Here is a 17,706-nt window from a genome sequence, read left to right as displayed (position 1 = left end):
CCCCTTTCACTTAAGAGGATGAAAGCTGCGAGCAAAGGCGCTTCTCCAGAGTGGATTAAGCCCACCAAATTTCAGGCATATCCACCCAGGAGTTTCTGTGCAGGAAATCTTTAAAGCTATTATTATTATTATTGATGAAAAGTCTCTTAAGTTTCTAAATATTCCTCCAGAATCAGATGGAAACTGCAGGTGTGGCTGCCTCTTCCAAAGTGATTAGGCCTGCCATGTTCCCCATTTCTCACCATCCCTGACCATTGGCCACCTTGGCTGGGATTCATGGGTGTGGGTGTCCAGAGACACTTAGAAGGCCACAGGCTGGTTCCCCACCCCATAGATGAATAAACCATCTTTGGATCTCAAGCTCTGAGTGCAGTTAAAGGGGAAGGGGCTCCCTTGCAGAAGGAATATACTTGGCCCCATAAACAGGATTTTAATACTTGTCCCGCAATTTGTTTTGTAGGTACAGTGCTGTATGCTGGTAAAAATGTTATCACCACACAGTAAAAAGGAAGCAGTAAAGAGAGACCCTGATTTGTTTCCCAAGCATTTAAAGAGCTACAGATTATTATTAGATTTTTTTTTGAGGGGGAAGGAGGGGAGCCACTCTTCTTCAGCCAAAGGATTTGGCAAGAGTAAAACACACAAAATGTAGGGAAGTGGCCAAAATAAGTGGGAGGGATCATTTCCTCAACTGATAGGAAAAGGCCAAGCAATTAGCTAACCCCCTGCCTGGATAATTTGATTCAGGAGTATTTGGTGTAGTACGGAAGGGATCCAGTGCAAGGATTTTGCTTTTAAAAAGCATGTAGCATTCTCCACATCTAAAAGAAATCCTGAAATAGATTTGAATTAAAGATTCAAAAAGAAAATCTTTGCCACAAGTACATTATTGCAAAGCAATTTTCCCTGATAGACACATTTTTGCAAAGTGTTTTTCCCCTTATATAAGGCATTTTAAAGCATTATTTTCACTAATTATATGCATTTGAAATACATACTTTAGCCTAGTATATCCTTTCTCTACATATTACTACTTGCCTGGAGAACAGTGTTGCAAAAATCAGGAGTGCAAATGTCAAAGGGTGGCTGTTTTTCAGTTCACATATTGTTTCGAAAGGTGTGGATTAGGTCAGGTGCCTTTAAATGCAAATATAATCACATTTCTCCCCGCATCCCTATCGCCACCATAGAGGCCTGATTAGATCTGTGCCCTTTCCTTTTCCAGAAGCAAAGCACACTTTAAAAGCAAAAATAGGCATTGAGCAGTTGGGGTTATACACATGCTGGTATTGTTCAACATTGTGCTTGTCTGCAGCATACTCTGGCAGATTACAAAGTCATTATTGATAGAATTTCACTCATATAGTGCTAGATCATCATCTCAAGACTTCAGGATGGAACAAGATGAAATCAAAATTAGAATTACCATTCATTTAAGAGCCATAAATCACTATGAATAAAGAGGAGCACAACAAGTAATGAGAAATGCCATTAAACCATAACAGAGATGCTAATGTGATATGCCAAAGTCTCCCTTCCCTGTAAGTATGCGAAATTAACTCTAGCCAACAATGACTAGAACAAGCGCCAAGCAACAATACTTGCATTTGCGGCATTGCCCTGATCTCTGCAAGCTCTGTTTGTTTTCAGGGTGGGCAAACCATTTCCATTGTAATGATAATCAAGAGGGCCAAATGCTGTTCTGAGAGAGGAACCTAATCCAGTATCTATAAAACAACATGAGCAAAGAATACGTTCCAAGAAAGTGAATATCAGATTAAATTCCACTTTACCTCTGTAGGTCTTGGCTCTAGAAAAAGTGTTTCAAGTTACTGCTTCCTTTAGGCAGGTCCATTGGCAAAATTCAGTGATAAAAATACAACACCCTGCAGTGTTGGATTCTAACTGATGAGAAAGCTCAGTAGTGTTTGGCTGGGACACTGTCCAAAACCCAATCACCTACTCCACTGCAGCAAAAGTTTGCAAAGGGACAGCCTTTGAAACACAAAACCATCATTTTGCTTGTATTGATGTTAAACAGATAAAATTGACTGAGAAATAACACACAAGGAAATACAGCTACAAGTGAGCAAAGTAATAAAACCCAGGTCTGTGCAAGGATAAAGCTGGCCAATAGTTAATTTATTTTTTTACCCTCACTGTTTTTCAGAAAAACAGAAAAAGGCTCCCAGAGCAGCTCAAAAATACCAGTTCCTAGTAGCTCCAGCTACCATGGGCCAATGGTTTGTGATGGAGTTATAATTCCACTCCTGGAAAACCACAGGTTGCCCATCCTAGTTTTTTTAAATGACATTGGTTCTCCACCATTTCAGGAAAGAATTATCCCCAGCCCCAGTACCTGATATCTAATTTGGCTGGCAGTTCCAGGTCCTCTAAATCTGTATGCAGAGCATATAGAGTAACATGGAGCTGTTGGTCCTTCCCCTAAAAATTCTGTATCTGCTATTGCTAATACCATCAGGCACAGTGCAAACCAATTCTCACACGCCCAAACCACCTCTTGTCAGCCCGGCAGCAAAGGAGCACTTCAGGAACATAGAAAGCTGCCTTATTATACTGAGTTATATCACTTGTCCATCTAGCCCAATATTGTCTACACTGACTGGCAGCAGCCCATGATTTCTATCTACATAGAGCTTTTTCCCTTATATTTCCCAAATATCCAACACTGTGATGGGAAAGCTAGCATTTTAAAAAAATAAAATACAGCAAGCATGTTAGAACATTTAACATTTGTGTTTTAACATCTCCAGATTTTATTAGGTGTTCTTTATACAGTCATCTGGTCTGTTTAAAGATTGAGCAGTAATATAAAAGGAAATACAGCTACAAATGATTGAAGTAATAAAATCCTGAAACTAAATAGTATCTCATAATTCATTTTACACAGCATATATTAGGTTTCATTACATCAGTACATGACTTAGTAGTAAATTCCCCTCGGGGCTATAAACCTTTAAGAAGCTGTCATCTTGAAATTATATATATTTAAAAAAGAATAATTGAAGAAGTGCTTTATTGATCTATGGTACAACTCCATCTAGTGCCAGGGTGAAGAATTCTTCTAAGCTATTTTATTGTTTCCATTCCAAAACATGGCATTTCTTATTCTTACTAAACCTTAGAATGGTGGATTAGTCACAAGGCTAGTAAGCCAACACAGTCAGTATTTTGTCTTTCTGCTTATCTGAACTGATGCACATTTTGGTGCCTGCTCAAAAAACAACAACACAACAGCAAATTCTCACACTTACCTTCCTGACATGGGAATCTAACTGAACATACAGATCTGTGACTGCATTTTGAGTATTCAGCTAAACAGCTTCAATGCAGTTTCAGATGTGTTTTAGTTAACGGTATTTCTGGAAAAATGGGAAGCTGCTTTACTGTGTCAATTATTTGCACTGAGAGGCAAAGGCTGTCCAGGGTTTCAGGCAGAGAATTCCCCAGCCCTAACTGGAAATACCACGGATTGAGCCTGGACCTTTCTATATTCAAAGAACTGACTCTACTGCTGATCTACAGCCCCTCCCCTATTATTAATAGTTACTAGGGCATTTTGTTATTATTCATTTCTGTACTGCAAACTCATTAAATCTCTCTCGACACAATACTTGAGCTCTGCACAGATTTAGGTGCTTGAATTCAGATCTACTCTCATTAGTCAGTTTTAGAGAAAGAGGAGCCAACTCAAATCTTCTTTCTCCCATAATTTACTTCCTAGCACTTTGTCAAAAAGGAGTTTGGGTGGGAGGGCAAGGGAGAGAACATTCCTTACCTTTACAGACCCTGTTTTTATGCAGTTGGCACTGATATGGGTTCAAGCACACAGATGTACTGACGTCAAATCTACTTTACCATCAAAGATCAATCACCACCAGTCAAGAGTTCAATATTTCAATTAGACAAGGGATGTGGGTGGCGCTGTGGTCTAAACCACTGAGCCTCTTGGGCTTGTCGATCAGAAGGTTGGCAGATCAAATCTGCACAATGGAGTGAGCTCCTGTTGCTCTGTCCCAGCTCCTGCCTACCTAGCAGTTCGAAAGCATGCCTGTGCAAGTAGATAAATAGGTACCGCTGTAGTGGGAAGGTAAACAGCATTCCCGCGCGCTCTGGCAGTTGTCACGGTCCTCCCTGCGCCAGTAGCGGTTTATTCATGCTGGACACATGACCTGGAAAGCTGTCTGTGGACAAACGCCAACTCCCTCAGCCTGAAAGTGAGACAAGCACCGCAACTCCATAGTCGCCTTTGACTGGACTTAACTGTCATGGGGTCCTTTACCTTTACCATTTCAATTAGGTATGTATTTATTTATGTATGTATGTAGTTATGTATGAGCAGTGGTTCTGGGGAACACTTAAAAAGGAGAGGCAAATTACAGACAACCAAGGCAAACTCTTTCCATTCATTCTATGGAAAGAGTTTCTTAGTTTTATTAGGGTAGAAAGGACTAGCATTTGGTAGGACTAAAACTGCAAGTGATAATGGCGTATCAGGGTGTAAAAACTATGCCATCAATGAGTTTTAGAGAACACTACATGTGCACACATGTGCATGCAGGATTATAAGACATTTATTTGGTGGGAGGGGGGAAGGAAACTAATCCTTTACATTTCTTGACTGCACCTATTTTTCTCTTCCAGTTGTTGTTGGGATTCCCATCAGCCCAAGTCAGTATGGCCACTAGTCAAAGATTATGGGAATTTGATTTAAACTACATCTGGATGGCACCAGGCTGGCTACACCTGTGCTAAAATAACCCCTGCCAAGAGAGAGAAAACTGGTGGCAAAGCAGAGGGAAGGGAGCTCAGGTCCTGGTTTCAGACTTCCCATAGGAATCTGGTCAGGCATTGAGAGACTAAGATGCTGGACTAGATGAGTCGTTGAGCTGACCCAGCAGAGACTTCTTACATTCTGAAAGGGTTGAGACCCCTCTTTCTTCCCAACCATTCTTTGCTCTAGATCTCTTTATACGCTTTGTCTGAATTTCCCTCACCCAAAGTAAAGTGCTGCTACCTTTGAATTCAGTTTCGGCCACAGTCTTTCAAGAAAGAATTCAATAAACCCACAAATTATCTTCTGCAAGTTTTATTCAATTGCTCCCATTATGCCTCACCAGATTAAGACAATGGGGTATATGGTGCTGCACTTAGTAAGATTTCCCTTAAGGGGCCTTTCTGGGGGGGAAATCTTCCATTTTACAGCAATTTTGTAATTCAACAGAATTCTGTCCTCTTCATTTAGAAGTTTTCTCTTTCTGTGCTGAGGACAGAAAAGCAGTTCACTACAGAAAGGAATTGGAATTGGGGAAGCCCTTGAACTGCCTGCTGCTGGTAGGGGACAAACTTTACCTAGGAATTGCAAATTCAGATGCTCCTGTTTCTAAGGCATAAAATTGGAGCATTCGGTGAATCAGAATTAGTTTCTTCTAACTCTTGAAACATTTTGCTACAGTTACTCTGTAACTGCTATGTAGATGAGTTACTCTGCATTCTTAAGTATGTTTCAAAACATAGCCAGATTATGTGTACTTCTAGTCTTGGAAAATGGTATGTCTTTTAAAAGAGAATCTGGGTAGATTAATTTTGTATTCAGCACACGGAGGCATGTAGAGTTTATGAAAGTAATCAACAGATGGGGAACCGGAGATGTCGACAACAGCCAGCTTGCACCACAGAGCACATTTGTGCATAATCAAGAAGCAAGGAGGAGAGCCTCATTAGTCGCTTGTACCTCTGCTTTGCCAGCTTTTGCTGTAGCATCTGAAAGGAGGACTCCGTTCACTTGCTCTTTGACAGATCGATGAGCCCCAGGCGCCACCTGCAGCTCAGCAATCACAAACCTCATACTTCTTTATTTCACACTAGCAATCTGATTCTCCAAAGGAGAAAAGTGCTTTCCTGTAGCTTATAGAAAAAACAGTTATATAATACAACATAGTTTATGAACTATTGCACGTGGATGTGTTTGTGTACAGTGCTTTTTTTCTAAAAAAAAATGTTTAGGGGTACTCTCATTTTCCTTCTCATATTGAAATACTGCTCCTCAATGAGGCCAAACTTAAATTCACAAAAATGTTTAGGGGTATGAATAGAATACCCCTGCGTCCCCCCAGAAAAAAGCACTGTGTGTGTGTGTGTGTGTGCGCGCGTGTGTGTGTGTGTATATATATATATATATATATATTATGAATGAGAGAACAAATCAATATTATTTATTTTCTGCCCATCACCAGAAGGTCCTAGGGCAGGTTTCAGGAATATAAAACACAGCATTAAAACAGTTTAAAACACATTACAATCACAACTAAAGTTTTATATACATATAAAGTATCAAAGGCCAGGGTAAAGAAGCCACAACACAAGGGCTACATCCAGTGCCGGATTTACATATAAGTTAAACAAGCTATAAGCTTAGGGCCCCACTCTCTTGGGGCCCCCCAAAAAAATTTAAAGGAAAAAACACTAGATGTACATTTCCAAAATATAAGATAAAAAAACTAATAAAATAAAACCTACATACAGCAACAGTGTTTTGTGTTGGCTCCTATGATGTAAGTAATGGGCCCCACCTCCTAGTCTGCTCCCTAAAATATCACTGGTTTGCTCATATAAATTAGGTAAAGTTAAAGGTACCCCTGACCATTAGGTCCATTCGCGGATGACTCTGGGGTTGCGGTGCTCGTCTCACTCTATAGGCCGAGGGAGCCTGTGTTTGTCCGCAGACAGCTTCCGGGTCATGTGGCCAGCATGACTAAGCCGCTTCTGGCAAACCAGAGCAGTGCACGGAAACGCCGTTTACCTTCCCGCCGGAGCGGTACCTATTTATCTACTTGCAATTACCATATAGCATATATTCAACACAAAAAACAGCGACAATTTGTTGTTGACAAAGAACAGCTGGACATATAAAAGGCCCCGTTACCTTCAGTAGCCTAGGGCCTCATCAAACGTAAATCTGGCCCTGGCTACATTTAGCAGGTGGTAAGGTGGTATACGTGCCTCCATATGTAGAGTATTGAAGAAACTTTTACTCCAGAAGTGTGCTCAGGACTGTATACTTTAGTAATTCAGCATGGCTAAAGTATACTAGGTATGCCTTAGTAATTCAGCAAATAAATCCAAGTAACTAATTCAGGTTAAATGAGGCAATTGCTTTTATTTAAAGATTGGCAAGAAACACAAATTCCAAAAGCATCTATTAATGCAGCGTTTCATTTGTTTGGGTAGACACGATAGGGATTACGTAATCTCTATCTAGTGTTGCTGCTGCTGAATACTTAAGTGTGTCTGCATTCCCACCTCCAGAGACAAGAGGCGATGATGGCTATATAGTCATTCTGCAGATGGGCATCCCTTTTAAGAAATGAATCAGAAGAACAGAAACAAACAGCAAAGGTTGTTGCTTATCTACCCATCCAGCTGCAGGAAACATCTGTATTATGACAAAAAGAATTACTCAAACAGCTGGAATGAAGATCACAAATCACCATGTTAGTATGCAATGAAGCTGAAAAGACTTGAACCAATTCCTTGCAAATTAGGAGAAAGGATTCCAAGTAGATTTGGTAATGTTTATTTTAGGTGGATGAATATTAAGTGAGGAAAGATTTACATGAGATTTCTCCACACCCAGATTTTCTCAGTAGACCCCTACCTGAACAAAATAATTTAAAACTTAAAAGAAAACATTTTTCTGAAGTGCATTGCAGCAGCAGCTATTTCTTTTCCCACTCTTCTCTTTCAAGTCTTTCACGGATGACTTCTTTCAGATATGGCTCAAGATAATGTTTGTCCTAAAAAAAAAAAAAGAGAGAGAGAGAGAGAGAGAGAGAGAGTGTTAAGGATATTGGACATTTCATTTTTGTAAGAGCAGCATCAACAGTAACATGGATTATCTGATACTTCACCACCATTTCAGGAACAGAGCAGGCAGACCTAAATTTAAAATGCTTAATCCATAATTCACCAACTGGTCTTTCCTGCTACAATTATTACTTGTAGAGTCATTTCCCTAAATTTGTGTGATTAGTAATGCATCTGCCCTACGAAACATCTTATCGGTCACTGAAACTGTCATACAGAATCAGTCTAACTTTTGAGTCTTGCGTTTAAACATGTTTACAATTAAGCCCTTAAATAAGTCAAGCGTCTGTTAAGAAATCTTTCACCACCAAAAATCAAAAGCTTTGAGGGTGCTACTGACTCTTAACAAATTTATCATAGCACAAATTTCCAATGACTAGAAGACTAGTTCATGAAGGCTTATGCCATAATACTTGTTAGTTTTTAAGTTGTTGCTGGATTTGTGTTTGCTGCAGCTAGATTTGCAAATAACACTGATACACCTCTAGACATCTTTCACTCAGTACAGTGGTATGCGCCCCCTCGCCCAGCTTGTCCGGAGTTTTGGGCTGGGCTGCCATCAGTATGCTGATGACACCCAACTCTATCTGTTGATGGACGGCCACCCGGACTCGGCCCCAGACACACTGATCAGATGCTTGGAGGCTGTGGCTGGATGGTTTCGTGGGAGCCGGTTGAAGTTAAATCCTTCGAAGACAGAGGTCCTCTGGCTGGGACGGGACGACATGGGACTGAGGGGGCAACTCCCATCTCTTGCGGGGGTGCAATTAGTGCCAGCACCGTCCGTTAAGAGTTTGGGTGTAATCTTCGATACCTCCCTCTCCATGGAGGCGCAGATTGCAGCTATAACAAAGGCGGCATTTTTTCATCTCCGCCAAGCTAAGCAGTTGGCTCCTTACCTCTCTCGCCCTGACCTAGCCACTGTGATCCACGCGACGGTCACCTCCAGACTGGATTATTGTAACTCGTTCTACGTGGGGCTGCCCTTGAGACTGACCCAGAAACTCCAGCGGGTGCAGAATGCCGCAGCGAGACTCCTTACGGGGTCTTCGCTTAGAGATCACATTCATCCGGTGCTATACCAGCTGCACTGGCTCCCGGTGGAGTACAGGATCAGGTTTAAGGTGCTGGTTTTAACCTTCAAAGCCCTATATGGCCTAGGGCCCTTGTACCTACGGGACCGCCTCTCCTGGTATGCCCCACAGAGGAACTTACGGTCTTCAAATAAAAACACCTTGAAGGTCCCAAGCCACAGAGAGGTTAGGCTGGCCTCAACTAGAGCCAGGGCTTTTTCGGCTGCGGCTCCAACCTGGTGGAACGCTCTGTCACAAGAGACAAGGGCCCTGCAGGACTTGACATCTTTCCGCAGGGCCTGCAAGACAGAGCTGTTCCACCTGGCCTTTGGTCAGGGCGCAGCCTGACTCCCTCCTTTGGCAATCTTTACAAGACTTTAGTTTATGGTTGCCATTAATTTTGATTTTAATTCATTTTTATAATGTTTTATAATGTTGTACTGTTTTAGTGTTGTTAGCCGCCCTGAGCCCGGCTTCGGCTGGGGAGGGCGGGATATAAATAAAATTTATTATTATTATTATTACCTCTGGTTACATAATTAATTCGTTCCGGAGGTCCGTTCTTAACCTGAAACTGTTCTTAACCTGAAGCACCACTTTAGCTAATGTGGCCTCCTGCTGCTACGCCGCCACTGCGCGATTTCTGTTCTCATCCTGAAGCAAAGTTCTTAACCCAAGGTATTATTTCTGGGTTAGGGGAGTCTGTAACCTGAAGCGTATGTAACCTGAAGCGTCTGTAACCTGAGGTACCACTGTATTGTACAGTACTACCCCGGGTTACAGACGCTTCAGGTTACAGACTCCGCTAACCCAGAAATAGTACCTCGAGTTAAGAACTTTGCTTCAGGATGAGAACAGAAAACGGCAGTGGCGTGGCAGCAGTGGGAGGCCCCATTAGCTAAAGTGGTACCTCAGGTTAAGAACAGTTTCAGGTTAAGAACGGACCTCCAGAACGAATTAAGTTATTAACCCGAAGTACCACTGTACTAGTTGTTAGCCAGCAATGATCTCCATTTCACTGTCTTCTCCTCTGTAAAGCATGCCCAAGCTGCAGGTCAAGCTGTTGGTGGCTAGACTATGTGACATTAAAGGTTTTGGTTACACTGCAACTTTGCCCCATATGCCGTTTTTTGTTTTTGTTTTACTTTTTCTTATATAAGTAATGGGTGGCATCACTGGTATGGGATGAAAAACTGTCTGAGGCAAGCACTGCCCTTTACCCCTGGTGATCCCAGTGCTTGGTGTGAAAAGATTTTGTCCCTTAACAACTCTGATCTATATTAGAACTATCTTACTTTGTTTTACAGATTCTTATGGGGCAGATTATGACAAAGCTTGACTTTCTCTACACAACACTGCCCTTGGATTCTATATTTTGCTCATGCTCAACTATGACAGAACAGAGAACCATTTAAAAAAAATATATATGGAGATAGAATTATAACCCCTCCTGCAAGGCTCAACTTATACAATACTACAAGTCATGTATAAAGTACCTGAAGGTTTATGCACTATTAAGTTTCATAAAATTAGGTTTTACTGCACCAAACCTGACAAACAGCAGATTAATAAGGAGACAAATATATCCTCCCAAAGCAAGACGTGATCAGCAGGGAAGACTTGATTTCTAAGGTTAAGTTGTCCCAACCACATTATGTTCGAAGATGTATTCAGTTATCACGATCACATGCAAGTTTCTGGCTGTGATCTAGATCTGCTGGGTCTTTTGGCAGACTGCTCACATAGCCTGTTTCCACTCATGTGCTGTGAGTGAAAAGTGTGAGTGTTCCCTTATCTCCTCCCAGCCATGTTTTTGCTGAAGAATCACAGAGTAGGTTTTCTGCAAGTTCTATTCCCCTCAAAGTTATGAACTGAACCATGAACATTCCATCCACCCAGAAGCTAATCTACAGCCTTAGATTAGCATCACAAGAGTTAACCAATACTCAACTCAATTCATCAAAGTAATAATCAATATTATGAACAGACACCATTCAGTGGTTTAAAGTCATACTTAAGTCAGTCATGCTTTAATACAACGGAAATCAATGGGACTTAAGTCATGATAAATAACTTATTTGATTTCAATGGGACTAAATCATGACTTAGTTTGGATAAATCCAGTACCTTATGTTGTCTGACAAGGAAACAATGATGTGGGATGGAAAATTTCCCACTACTACACCTTTTCTGTGTAAAAAATGCATTTCTTTCTAAAAAAATGCATCATTTCATAGTTGGTTACAATGAATGGCTATACCAGCAAAATTGGGCAGTTTCAAATTATAATTAACCCTTTTCATGTATTTATTCTCAGGAAGTGTGCATGTATAATTCTCTCTCTCACACACACCTACTTATAAACCGAAGTGTTAATTAAAGTCCAACTATACTTATTGAATATGCTAAGCTACATCCTAATTGAGTCTTTAGGGCACTGGAAGATTTGATACAAAGATTTCCAGAAAACTCCGATTAATGGGAGAACATAATATTTATGCTGAACATAATATTTATGTTAGCTTACAACCAGCCTTCCCTAGAAAACTAGGTTGACTCTTATTATATGGGTATGCAACCATACCTCTTCATATTTTATCCACTGTTCTTTTGGAAGGATTTGTTGCCTCATGGACAAGTCCAACGCTCTCTTGATGCGAAATAATCTCTCATTACGTACATCTTCAGGAAGTCTCCTTATCGCTTCTTTCACATCTTCGTTTTCATACACTGTATCATCTCGCATAAGTCCTGTAGCAGAAAGATGCTTCTCATGTTAACACAAATGAAGATCAGTAGAGATATTAAAAAAAAAACCCTTTTTTTTTTGCAGGAGTAACAAGACCAATGGCATCTCTCTTCACTAGCTCTAGAAATTAATTTTTAGCAGCTTATTAGCTCCAAGTGCCTGGAAACATGTATTTTAGATGAATGTCCATAACTCACAGAACATCCCACTGATAAAGCTGCAGACTCCAAAGCAGTAAATATACACCCAAGTCAGGCCACTAACCAAGAAATGACAGCTCGACCTGCTCCAGACCATTCTGAAGCCATACATAGGCTATTGCAGGCAAGAATATTGCTGGCAGTAGCATGTGTCCTTGCTGCACTTTCAGCAGCACCCCCACCCCCTAACACCTGCCAGAAGTGCTTTGCCAGTCATCAATAGTTTTTATTACTCATGCTAGTTACAAATTAGGTAGCTGATACTTGAAACCCAATGAAATTAACTTTCATAGATTTTTAGGCAACCCTGTATCGGGTATAAATAATATTTTTTTTATTATCATCATCATCATCATCATCATCATCATCATCATGTGTTGTAAGTTGCCCAGAGTGGCTGGGGAAACCCAGCCAGATGGGCAGGGTATGAATAACAAAGAAGTTGTTGTTGTTGTTGTTGTTGTTGTTATTTGATCAAAATCCAGTTTACAGAGAAGGCAATCAGTTCACAGGGAGGGGATAACCAAAGATGCTAAGGTCTTGGGTAGTACTAAGCAATGACTTTTGCTACTGTTTACTTGTGTTCCTCTTCTTCTTTGGGGATACTGACAATTATAGTAGGTAGCAAGCAGGACAAACTTTGCTACCAAGTTAGATTTAGGCCAGGCTATTGTAGGGCTTGGAAGCAAGCAGCCTTGTTCCTGTAACAGCTAACAAATTTTACCATAAGGAAATAAGAAGCTAAAGTTCCACCCACATAAACTGGAATATTTGGCACTTTTTATCATGGTCATATGACAACATCTGGTTGGTCAACTGACAAACCTAAACCACCCACACCTGTATTAGATTTTGATATATATTTTACTATTGTTCGTGACCGAAAACAGGGACAGCTAACTTCTGTATTCTCAAAGGCCACTGGTTTAACCAGATTTATTTAAGACTGTCCCATTTCTTTTCTACAAAAAACCCCATGTGGATAATAAAAATTAACACACACAGTCACAACACCAAGAAGAAGAATCCAAAGAAAGATACTAGCAGAAAGTCGACAAAATGCAAGATAATTCTCCCCCCACAACAGACTCTTCTTAGTCAGGTTCCAAACCAAACAACTTCAACAGTAAAGGGCTTCCAACACCTACCAATTTTGTTGAATCCAGCTGCACTGTAATACCATTTGCGAATACTATCAAGGAGACGACCGCTGGCTGCAGCTGGAAGTATTAATGACCGCTGTTAGTTCAAGAGTATAACTGGTAGAGGCATTTATTCAGACACAAAGAATCTACAGTATTTTAGTTTGTTTTTTATAAACATGCAACACTTGTAATAAACAGAAAGTAGGAACAACGGTTTGGATGCTGTGCACTTGTCAAAGGGATGTAAAAACACAATGCTACTCAAAATATCCATGAAACAGCTATGCAACAGCAGATGAGACGAACGTTTGCTTAGTTATGAGCCCCACAACCTGCACCCACCATCTACTGTGCATTAGCAGCTATGCAACAATAAACAAATCATGAAGTAAAACCTGGCCTCAATTGCAAGCAGTGTCACTTCATGGCTTTTCTCAAAACAATAAGCATTTTAACATGTTTAGTGCCTTCAAGAATTACTACCCCTTTGATCAGGGGTCAGCAACCTTTTTCAGCCGTGGGCTGGTCCACCATCCCTCAGACCATGTGGTGGGCCAGACAATATTTTGAAGGGAAAAAAATGAATGAATTCCTATGCTCCACAAATAACCAAGAGATGCATTTTAAATAAAGGACACATTCTACTCATGCAAAATCATACTGATTCCCAGACCGTCCACAGGCCGGATTGAGAAGATGATTGGGCCGCATCCAGCACACAGACCTTAGGTTGCCTACCCCTGCCTTTGATAGTTGACAGTATATGGCTAGATTCATAATTAACATTGTACTACGTGCACTGCAAGCAGTGTTCGAAACTCCCATTGTTCTAGGTGCATTTTGCGACAGTGAATTTCATTAGTGCAAGCAGTTGCTGAGCTCTGGGTGCAGTACTGTGCCTGAGATTTGAGATTAAAATTGCAGAGTGGAAGGAAAGGAGAACTTTTTTCTCCTTAGGAATATTAGGGGGTGGGTGGGCAGGGGAAGGACTAGACCATGTGAAAAATAAACATATTTTAGCTGCAGTTCATTCATTTTTCAGCTTTTTATTATTGTTAGTTTAAAAAGTGTGCCTAGACACTTCATTGTGGCGCCCATAACCTAGGTTTATGGTGCTATTTAGCTCCTAGCTGGCTGCAAGCTGGGGAGGAGACACATCCATAAGGATGCATTGTGTTGCAATTCACAAGCTAAAGGAGAGTGACAGGTTTGCTACTTGCTGCTGTCCTAGAGGGCTGTTTGCCACATGTTTGTTTCAAGAGACAAGGGTGGCCAAAATGAAACTCCCAAATGAGCTTTTCATTCATCTACTCTTTGCTTTCCGCATACCTTTTGATTACTTAGAATGAGGGTCCTCATGGGACAATTACAAATTGCTACTGGTGCACAGCACAAAGCGTGACTATAAACAACTAAATCAAGCTTTTTGGGCAGTGAGAAGATTCACCTACTAACCTTTTGCTGGTTATGTGGATAGCAAGGGGGGGCGAGGGCGATGAGGCGGACCTCAAAGCAGCACATGAATAAGGGTCCCACAAGAGTAACACCCTTCCCTACGGAAACTCTTAATATGCAACCCTATTGCCTGCGTTGAAGGCGACATGGCTTACTTCTGAGTATGCCCTTAAAGGATTACAACATGGGTAGGCAACCTAAGCCTCAATCACCTTCTAAATCCGGCCCATGGACGGTCTGGGAGTCAGCGTGTTTTTACATGAGTAGAATGTGTCCTTTTATTCAAAATGCATTTCTGGGTTATTTGTGGGGCCTTCCTGGTGTTTTCACATGAGCAGAATGTGTGCTTTTATTTAAAATGTATCCCTGGGTTATTTGTGGGGCATAGGAATTCGTTCATTATTATTTTTCAAAATATAGTCCGACCCCCCCCCCACAAGGTCTGAGGGACAGTGGACCAGCCCCCTGCTGAAAAAGTTTGCTGACCCCTGATTACACTGTGGTAAAAGCCACAACCGCTTGGCACGCCAAGAGTTAACAGCAAGGCGCTCCGTGTCCTCTCCGTCCCCACCAAGCAATCATAACCTCTCGCACACGCCCCAGGTATTGCTGGCGGGCCCCCTCGACCATTTTCTTTCACCGGGAAGCTTCCCGCCCCCCTCCCTCCCCGCTGCAGCCCCTTTACCACCGACTCTTCCCTTCTCCTCACTCACCCGGTGCCCTCGCCGCCATCTTGACGACCTCTGAGGAAACGCGCACGCGCGCCGGCGTTCGGGAAAAGCCTACATTCACCCCCCCCCCCTTTCAGATCACGTGCTCGCAACCCGGCCTACCCACTAAATACGCTCCTTGTGCTGTCACGTGGGTTGCGCGCGCCTGTGCGTCCCTACGCTGCGGCTGGACCATAGAAAAAAAATCGCGGGATGTGATTTTCTGTTGCGTGGAACGGGCGCTTCCTGGTTCGTTCTGATGTGGTTTCCCCGCTTGCGATTTCAGAAAACGTGAGAGGACCCCATGGAAACAAAGCGCCGCAACTGGAGAACATCAGCCGTGGGGGCGGCAGGCTTTATTAGGCCCCAGTCCACGCCAGTCTCGCCCCCCTGCCCCATAAACCGTGGCCACCTGCCTCACACCTGGCAAGGGCAGGTGCAATGTAGCTGGAAAGGAGCACTGGGAGCTTGAAGGTGATGGCGGAGGAAGGAAACTTGGTGTTGATTTGATTCTGGCCATAATTTGCCCGCATGCACAGCTTCTTTGGAAACAGCGTATTTGGCAAACTCTGCATTTCACCTTCAAAATATTGCGCCGCAAACGACTGGTTGGAGCCCTGCCTGCAAAGAGAACCACCGACTTCCCCATAAACAGTTTCCGATAGGGCTTTGTTTTCTTAGCTGTAGTTACTAGGCAGCTATGTTTTTACTAAAAAAAAAAAACAACACCAACCCAAATAAGAATCAAGCTACACTGAGAAAAGCATTATAAAAACCAAGAACTCCAATAGCTTACTATTTTCCTGTGCTGCTGTTAAATAAAATTGGAGAAACTCCAGTAAATGATGAGGGTGGGGTGAGATTGCAGTGCCATTAATGCACTCCTAACACCAGGGGTTGAATGCTTGAAATAAGGAGTGGTGTGCTACATACCCAAAAATGTTCCTAGAATAAGCACCCAGTAAGCAGACCCATAACAAAAGCTGATGCTGGTAAAAAATTAATGAAGGAAATGAGCACACTGAAAAAGCCATTCATCCGTGGGTCTTATCCATTGCCTTTCTTCATTGCTAATATAAAAATAAGGCCTTTGATTGGTAAATTCTCCTGTTGCATTCCAGAAGACTATTAATTCCATACCTGAATATTAACTCCTTTCCTTTTTTGGAGCTAACTTTCACAACCATATTAATAGTTATTAACTGGAACTGCTGAACCTTGTTAGGTTCAATGTCTCTCACCACCTTACAGTTCTCAAAAAATATATAAACATGAGAAATAGCTCAATGAGTTTCATGTGTACCCTTGGCATCATCGAGAAAAGTGTGGAAACAAGACTTATTTTCTGAGTTGGACTTCCACTCCTTTAAATGAATATTGCCAAGTACAGAACTGACTAGAATAGCAAGGAACAGAAATTATGTACCGGTCCTTAGAATGTGCTATGCAACCAGTTTTGTGGTTATACAGCAGTACTACTGGCACACAAAAGACACAAAGCCCTGAAATAAGATTTGTAAAATAGCTGATAAATAGAAAGCTTGGCCAATTGCCATGGCATGACCTATAATTAAGATGGCCATAGTTACTGATATTAACTACAGATTTGGGGCCATAGTAATACTAATACTGACCTATTAGCATTAGTCTGCCAAAAATCAAAAAGCCTCTTAACAAAATGTAGTGAGGGTTCCAGTTACTCCTTTTTATCCCCCTTGAGTTCTACGGGCAGCTCTCACTTCTATTACTGGGAACATTTAAAAATATATTCTGAGTGTGAACTGGGACATGGCCTATACAGACAATGAGGTGGCTCTTTCTACTTTTTAAATTAAGTTTTTATTTTTCTGGCCCCCTTTTGCAGCCACTTCTTTCCATTCCCCACTGATCTGGTTTTCATGTGGTGGTGCTTTTTTGGCTGTGAACATTTTGTGAGCAGCTCATATTGGCCTGGATAGAACAGTTGGTTAGTGTGATGCTGATACTGCCAAGGTTGCAGGTTTGATTGCCCATATGGGACAGCTGCATATTCCTACATCACAAGGGGGTTGGACTAGATGACCCTCAGGTCCCTTCCAACTCTACAACTCTATGATTTTAAGTCTAAGCAGCACTATTACTATGGCCAAGTAGAATGAACACCGCCCTTCAAGTCAAGAATTATATATATTTTTTTAATTAGCCAGTAGGTGTATTTTTTAAAAAAACATGATGTGTTGTGTTTTTAACACTGCACACTGCCCTGATATTTCATGCTATGGCAGAATAGAAATACTTTTATAATTATTCTTATGATTGGTTTGTGGCAATATCTACCTTTTACAAATACTGTATCTGTGCTGGGCTGAACTCAGTGCACCTATATATTAGTTGTGCCCTCTTCTAAATAGGTTTGTATTTTTTAAAGGATTCTTTATTGGTTTTCATAACCATATACCAAAACGTAACAGAAAAAAGCTCCAACAAATTCCCTTCCTCTCTTTCTCA

General features: G+C 41.5%; 1 protein-coding gene across 1 annotated transcript; it reads right to left on the bottom strand.

Moving 5' to 3' along the window:
• Window positions 1-7,160: 7,160 nt before the first annotated feature.
• On the bottom strand, window positions 7,161-15,309 carry UQCRB (ubiquinol-cytochrome c reductase binding protein). The gene is made up of 4 exons (XM_083749865.1): window positions 15,223-15,309; window positions 13,058-13,129; window positions 11,545-11,711; window positions 7,161-7,817 (listed from the first exon to the last, which is right to left on the bottom strand). The coding sequence occupies exons 1-4, from the start codon at window positions 15,239-15,241 to the stop codon at window positions 7,740-7,742; spliced, it is 336 nt and encodes a 111-aa protein (XP_083605991.1). The 5' UTR covers window positions 15,242-15,309; the 3' UTR covers window positions 7,161-7,739.
• Window positions 15,310-17,706: the final 2,397 nt, after the last annotated feature.

Source organism: Podarcis gaigeae (assembly GCF_964106915.1).
Source record: "Podarcis gaigeae genome assembly, chromosome: 7".
NCBI lineage: Eukaryota > Metazoa > Chordata > Lepidosauria > Squamata > Lacertidae > Podarcis > Podarcis gaigeae.
Note: the sequence above shows the minus strand (reverse complement) of the source record. Positions and strands in the feature narration are given on the sequence as shown.

What these genes read in the sequence shown, in the direction of transcription:
- UQCRB (XM_083749865.1), bottom strand. An exon ending in AGCTGGATTCAACAAAATTG is followed by an intron (nt 11,712 to 13,057) that starts GTAGGTGTTGGA and finishes TTTCTGCTACAG; the next exon opens with GACTTATGCGAGATGATACA. An exon ending in AGTGGATAAAATATGAAGAG is followed by an intron (nt 7,818 to 11,544) that starts GTATGGTTGCAT and finishes TTTTTTTTTTAG; the next exon opens with GACAAACATTATCTTGAGCC.